General features: G+C 37.1%; 1 protein-coding gene across 3 annotated transcripts in view; it reads right to left on the bottom strand.

Annotated features, from left to right (window-relative positions):
• Positions 1 to 4,696: 4,696 nt before the first annotated feature.
• The window catches only part of CEP162 (centrosomal protein 162), a 106,594-nt gene continuing 103,963 nt past the window's right edge, over positions 4,697 to 7,327 (bottom strand). For all 3 annotated transcript variants that reach the window (XM_020969919.2, XM_020969920.2, XM_020969921.2), the window contains exon 27: positions 4,697 to 6,160. In XM_020969919.2, coding sequence (XP_020825578.1) covers positions 5,954 to 6,160 — 207 coding nt within the window. In that variant the 3' untranslated portion in view covers positions 4,697 to 5,953. The remainder of the gene's footprint in view (positions 6,161 to 7,327) is intronic.

Genomic DNA, 7,327 nt, shown 5'->3' with positions numbered 1-7,327 from the left:
GTCCAAAAAAACAATGAGGAGAAGAATGCCCTAAAAAACCAAACTGGCCAAATGGAAAAGGAAGTCCAAAAGCTTACTGAAGAAAATACTTCCTTAAAAATTAGAATAGAGCAATTGGAGGATAGTGACTTTATGAGAAATAAAGACACAGTAGAACAAATCCAAAAGAATGAAAAAATAGAAAACAATGTGAAATATCTCATTGGAAAAACAACTGACCTGGAAAATAGATCCAGGAGAGAGAATTTAAGAATTATTGGACTTTTTGAAAGTCATGATCAAAAAAAGAGCCTAGACATCATCTTTCAAGAAATTATCAAGGAAAACTGCCCTGATATTTTAGAACCAGAGGGCAAAATAGAAATTGAAAGAATCCACCAATCTCCCCCTGAAAGAGATCCCCAAAGGAAACTCCTAGGAATATTGTAGCCAAATTCCAGAGTTCCCAGGTCAAGGAGACAATATTACAAGCTGCCAGAAGGAAACAGTTCAAGTACTATGGAAACACAATCAGGATAACATAAGATTTAGCAGCTTCTACCTTAAAGGACCGCAGGTCATGGAATATAATATTCCAGAGGGCAAAGGAGACAAGATTACAACCAAGAATCACCTACCCAGCAAAATTGAGTATAATCCTTCAGGGGAAAGAATGCTCATTCAGTGAAATAGAGAACTTTCAAGCATTCTTGATGAAAAGACCAGAGCTGAACAGAAAATTTGACTTTCAAATATGACTCAAGTGGAACATGGAAGAGGTAAACAGAAAAGAGAAATCATAAGAGACTTGTTAAGGCTGAACTGTTTACATTCCTGCATGGAAAGAGGATATTTATAACTCATGAGACCTTTGTCAGTATTAGGGTAGTGGGAGGGGAAAAAATTATATGTATGTATGTATAGACAGATAGATAGATAGAGGGCACAGGGTGAGTTGAAGATGAAGGGGTGATATCTGGAGAACAAAATTAAGGGGTGAGAGAGGATTATACTAGGAGAAGGAAAAAGGGAGAGGTAGAATGGGGTACATTATCTCGCACAAAACAGACAAGAAAAGATTCTCATATTCTAATGGAGGAGGACAATACACAAAGGGGAAATGAAAAAGGAAGGAGAAAACATGGAAATTCTGGTTCAATCTTGGAGGAACTGAACTATGTCAATACTGATGTTCTCACTATGAGTGACACCAGAAGACAAAGAAGTTACAACTAAAGGTAAAGAAGGCTCACAGGTTCACCTTGGAGAAATGAATAATGGTAGAATCGGTTTCATTAGAGTGGAATGGAATGGAATAAGCATTTATTAAGTGCCTACTTTGTTCCAGGCATTGTCCTAAGCTCTTTACAAATATTATCTCATTTGAAATTCTCATTATGTGCCTAAAAATAATAAGAAACATCATTCCATAGGACATTTGGTCATCTCCCCTTATATTGCTAATGATCAGTAGAAGCAAACAGATGACCATGAAGATAATGAACATAATTGCGCAGGGTGAAGAAATAGAGAAATTCTATCAAGCCCTTGCCAAGATTATCTACACAAAATCCGCATAAAAACTTTGATAATGTCATGTCAATGAGAAATCAGGCACAGGACAGGACAGCAAAAACGACAAATCAAATCAAGAAATGGAAAAGGACAAAGGCTTACAAATGACTCAGAAGTCTCCTGTCTAAGTTCATTGAGAAAGGGCAGGAGGCACTGGATTTTGTGATCACAAAGGCATAATAATTACTGAAAATTGCTAACAGATAGGAAATGCCTGGCTACTGACTTGGAGTCATTTGAGAATCAGTTGTCTGGGTGCAATCAGATCATTGACTTGGTTAGAGCAAAGTAAATATTAAAATTAAAGAAAAGGCATGAGGTAGTACCTCAGTATTGTATTAATTTGCTTTTCTCCAATCAACAGTGATTTAGAGCATTTTTTCAAATGATTATAGATAGCTTTGGTTTCTTCTAAAAACTGCCTGTTCACATATTCTTTGACCGTTTATCATCTAGGAAATGGCTCTTACGTTTATGTTTGCTTCAGTTCCCTATATAGCTGAGAAATTAAACCTTTATCAGAGAAACATGCTATAAAATCTCCCCTCCCCCAGTTTCCTGTTCTCTTTCTAATCTTGGCTGCATTGTTTTCATGCAAAACCTTTTTAACTTAATGTAATCAAAATTATCCACTCTTGAGCCCATTTCTTTTTTTATCATAAATTCTTCCCTTATCCATAGATATGACAAGTAAAATTTTCCATGTTCCCTTAATTTGCTTATGATTATCACCTTTTATGTCTAAATCATATTTGACCATATCTTGGTATACAGTGTGAGATGTTGGTCTACCTCTAGTGTCTGCCAAACTGCTTTTTAGTTTTCCCAGTAATTTTTGTCAAATGGTGAGTTCTTGTCCCAAAAGCTTGGATCTTTGGGTTGATTAAACACTAGATTACTATGGTCCTTTAATAGTGTGTTTTGTGTACTTAATCTGTTCCACTGATGCACCACTCTATTTCTTAACCAGTACCAGATTGTTTTGTAATGTAGTTTGAAATCTGGTATTGCTAGGCCACTTTTCTTCACAAGTTTTTTCATTGACTACTTTGATATTCTTGATTTTTTATTCCTCTAGATGAATTTTATTATTTTTTTAGCTCTATCAAATAATTTTTTGGTAGTTTGGTATTGCACTGAATAAGTAGAACTTTTTTTTATTATATCATATTGGCTTGACTTACCCATTTGAGGTAGACTGAAGTGCACCTAGAAAAGCACAACTGGGATGGTAGAGGGTCTCCACTTCTGGCCACGTGAGGCTTGGTTGGAACAGAGCTAGAATTTGCTAGACCATCAGGTTCCTTCTGACAGAAAATTTGTGATGTGCTAAGAATTGAAAAATTATCATGGCAAAGTGAGCAATGTTTTCTATATCTTGGGGAAAAACCTGAAAATACTTGTAACCACATTTCTTTCCATGCAGAATTATGTTAGCCAAGGCAAGCAGTGACATTTGAGCCTGGTCTAGGGTGGTGGCAGTGGGAAAACAAAGCAAAGAATTGGGTGCAAGAACCATCACAAAGGAAAAATCAATAGCATTTGGTAAACAGATATTGGATAGAGAGGCAGAAGACAAAGATAACTCAAGATTTAAAGCCTAAGACTGAAGGGCTGTTAGTGCCTTTTCCTCTAAGTTTGCCTTGTTATCTGTACATTTTTTGTATATACCTATTGTATATGACATATCATCTCCTCTAGAATTTAAGTTCCCTGAGGGGAAGGACTGCTTCAGTTTTGCTCAGCACTTACCACATATTGACAGTTCAATAAAAGCTTGCTGGTTTATTAGAAGAATGAAGATGGAGAAGCTATGGAGAAGATGCTGAGTTTTTATTTTTAGGCACTGACTTCAAATTGATAACAGGACATTCAGGTAATGACCAGTAGTAGCTGGAGATGCATGACTAGTGCTTGAAAAAGTCTGGAGTAGGTTAAGATATTGAGATTTGGGAGTAATTTTTATATATTTAATAGGCCACGAGAAGAGATTAGATCTCCAAGAGAAAGGAGTGAAGGATTGTGCATAGTATCTTTGGCTTCTGACTTAACAAGTGTGTGTGTGCTATACCCCCAACCCCAGAGTGACTGGAAAATGCAGATGCCCAATAGTTCCAAAAGGATAGCACTTTGAAGGAAACTTTTTTTGATCTGCTTCCGATTACCCAGTTGTTTAGGTATGGGAAGACATGTTGTCTTCGGGTTATATATGGACTTTGCAGAACTCCCACTATTGTCAGTTTGTTTCAGAAGATGAAATCTGTTTAAATAAATAGGGGCTTCTCTTCTCCAAGGCAGCAGGTCAGATATTCTGGAGGGAGATACTGGGGCACAGATGAAGGAACATTGCCAGTAAGAAAGGTATGAAGCAAAGGGGCTGAAGAAAAGAATAAAGAACATCTTTCAGGGTCTGAGAATGAAGCTTTAGGAGAAGGAGGAACCCAACTCTGATGGATTTAGAGCCTTTAGTCTAGTCCCTATAATATTACAGACAAATGAGAAGGAAAAATGATAGATACTACAAGTATTTGCCTGTGGGTCTCAGCAAAAGACCTGGTTGCTGTGAAAAAAAAAGACCAGACTAGAAAACCTTTCTGTTTCCATGTAGAAAGGAAAGATGGTGTGGCAGGCTTAATGCTTCTGATTTAGAGGGTCTTGCAAATCAGCACCCACCTTCGGGGTTTTTGTGGCTGGCTCAAACTCTAGGCTCAAGTGGAGTACTAGCTGGGAAGACACTCTTTTGGTATTATAAGATGAAAATCAGAACGGTCACTATGATGAAAAGGAAAGAGGTCTCTTGATCCACCTGAAGATGGAGTATTTTAGATATACCTCCTCCTCATAGCCTTTCTAGAACCCCCTACTCACATTTTGCATTCTTCATGGAACCAAAGGTGAGTTCAGTCCCCACATGGCTCAAATAGCAAAGGCATTTATCACAGAAGCCTAGGCTGAGATCAGTCCAATAGCTCTCCAGGTTCATGAACTCCAGACATATTGTCTTTGTTGCACTGAAGCAGCCATGCTTGCTCTCTGGATGACCATGCTAAGCATGGATTGATGGGCCAATGGACAGAAAAGCACAAATGAGGGTATAGGTATGTTATGAGATGAATTTGTAGACAAAAACATGCCTTAGAGCTCATAACAAACAATAACAAAAGTAGAAAATTTTATTGTTACTTCATAGTATAATTCTTTCATACAAACATAAATAAAATGATAAATTATAAGGTTGACAACCTCTTCTTTTGGAAAACAATGAGACTATACATACATGCTCATTTTTTCTCTGCTTCCAAATGTACACATTTTATTTCATCTAGTTCTCAATATAGTGTTACCAAAAATTCAGTTTAAAATTAAAAATCTCTTCTTGCAAATGAGGAGAAAGATAGTGTAATATAAAAACACAAATTACCTGAATTTGGATCAATCTTTGCTTTATGAAATGCCCAATATAACGTTTCATTTGAATTATCCACAGCTAATTCTGAGCTTGAATATTAAAAATAACCATTAAAATGGCTATTGATAAAATTTCCATATACATCTTTTACATAATTTAAACCAAGATCTGTCCCTATGGACCACAGAAAGGTCCTATTTTGTAATGCTTGTTCTAGAAAAGCTATAAGCTCAACTGTGACAGCTTTAATTTATTTATGAAGTTTACTGCATTCATCCATCTATAGCCTGACCTCAAAAAAGGAATTGTTATAAATGGAAGTGGTGTTTGGGATTTGTTGGTTTAAACACAATCCTATGTTCCAAAGTCACAGTTTTAAACAACTGATAGATTTAATTGCCCTTTATTCTAGAAGGATACCAGATGTGGGAAGAGCCACCTCAAGGAAGGATGAAGGTAAAACTGAGAAAAGGAAAAGAAAAATAATTTTGAACACTGAAAAACAACTGTTCTCCTTCCAATCGTTGGGGATGCCACACTACCTGCTTGGCTATTCTGAATGATGCCCTTTGATACTACACTCAGGTTACTCCTTCAAGAGTTTATAAGAAAAACAGAAATTGCTTTCTTGGCACAAAGAAAATGAGCCTATGTTAAATAACAATGTAATCCTACACACATTTTTCTCTAAAGCTTTCCATTGCTATTACATAAGTAATAGCTTACAAATAAATTAAGTTACCTATAATCATTCAATACAGGTGTTTTCCTCTAGATAATTTAGCATAAGTTAGTTGACATTTTCCCTACAAACAGAATGTAGCACCACATCATTTTTAAATCTTATCCATCAAAGATAATTTATCTTCTACCTTCCTTGCTTGTTTGAATAATCTGTGACAATCTTTCGGCCGCAGGCTCCATGTCTATCTTCTGCAGCTCTGCTTTTTCTCCTCCTCCCAGGTATACACACTCCCTTCCCTTTCACCCTTAACATTCAGGGACGTTCAATCCATCTGAGAAAGGAACTGGAACAACAACTCCTTGTCGGTGAAGCTCTCGGAGAACATCCAATATGGAGTCTAATTCCACACGGAATTTTTCTAGCTCCTGATTCTTTAGCTGCGCCAGCCTTTTCCATTTCTCCACTTCCTTTTCTTGCTCAGTTTCAACCACCTGGCGCGTCTGTTGTATTATCTACAAATAAAGCATTTCCAAGTTATATTCATTGTTCTAGAGGGTGACAAACAAATCTTTTAGGCTTATTCTGAATCACAAAAGCAAGCAGTACAGGACACAGAGAATCTGCCAACCCCACTGCCATAGGCTGATGGAGAACCTGCATCAGTTCAAAATTGATAAATGAATCTCAGCTTTCTTTATCAAAACAGCCTTCAGGCTGGGACATTTACTCTTATGTCACAGACATGTGGGGATTTAAACACTAACTTGTATCAAATATTACCCAGCTTTCTGACACAATTTAAGAAGTCATGAATTGCTCATATGTTAGGGTAAAATTGTCTGCTTTTTAAGAGCCTGAACACCTAGACAGGATCAGCAAGCTAGGGAAGGAAAGAAAAGAGAATAAGCATATATTCAGTGCCTACTATGTACCAGGCACTGGGCTAAGAGCTTTACATATATCTCTTTGATGTTCATGACAATCTTGGGAGATAGGTATTATTATTATCATCTCTATTTTACAGTTAAGGAAACTGAGTCAAACAGAGTTTAAGTGACTTGCCCAACGTCACACAGTTAGTGTGGTGGGATCTGAACTCAGTTCTTTCTGACTCCAGCCCTAGCTCTCTATCCACTGTGCCACCTAACTGCCCTAGAGTCAAATTCTGTAGACAGGGAGCTAAGAATAGTGTTCATATGTGTAAATAAAATTTTACTGCATTTAAATATGAAAAAAAAACCTCTTCTAACTGGAGAACACACACAAAAAGGTGGGGAACAGATTTGGCCCTTAGGATGCAGTTTGCCAGCCTCTGGACCCAGAAAAGGATAGCTACTGCTTTCCGTGAATATAGTGAAATGTAATTAAGAAATGTTTAGTAGAATGACTACAGTGGGCTTATTCTAAGGATTTTCTCCTCTGCAAAACATGGGGGCTAGATTAGATTATTTTTAAGGTCCCCTCCTAGTTCTGATATGTTACCTAGTGACAAGAGGGCACATCATTACTACTTACCAGCTGCAAAGTGCTTTATGATAATCTAATACTAAATAACACACATATTACCTACTGTAGGAAGCTCGGCAAAGGAAATCTCCCCCAGTTAAAAAAACAGAAATCCCTAAACATCACTTACTCTAGACCTGCCAGGGATAGTTTATGTATGTTTGCCTGGATTC

The sequence above is a fragment of the Phascolarctos cinereus genome, unplaced genomic scaffold (assembly GCF_003287225.1).
Source record: "Phascolarctos cinereus isolate Bilbo 61053 unplaced genomic scaffold, phaCin_HiC Scaffold_5;HRSCAF=322, whole genome shotgun sequence".
NCBI classification, from domain to species: Eukaryota; Metazoa; Chordata; class Mammalia; order Diprotodontia; family Phascolarctidae; genus Phascolarctos; species Phascolarctos cinereus.
This window is presented reverse-complemented; position numbering and strand designations above follow the sequence as displayed.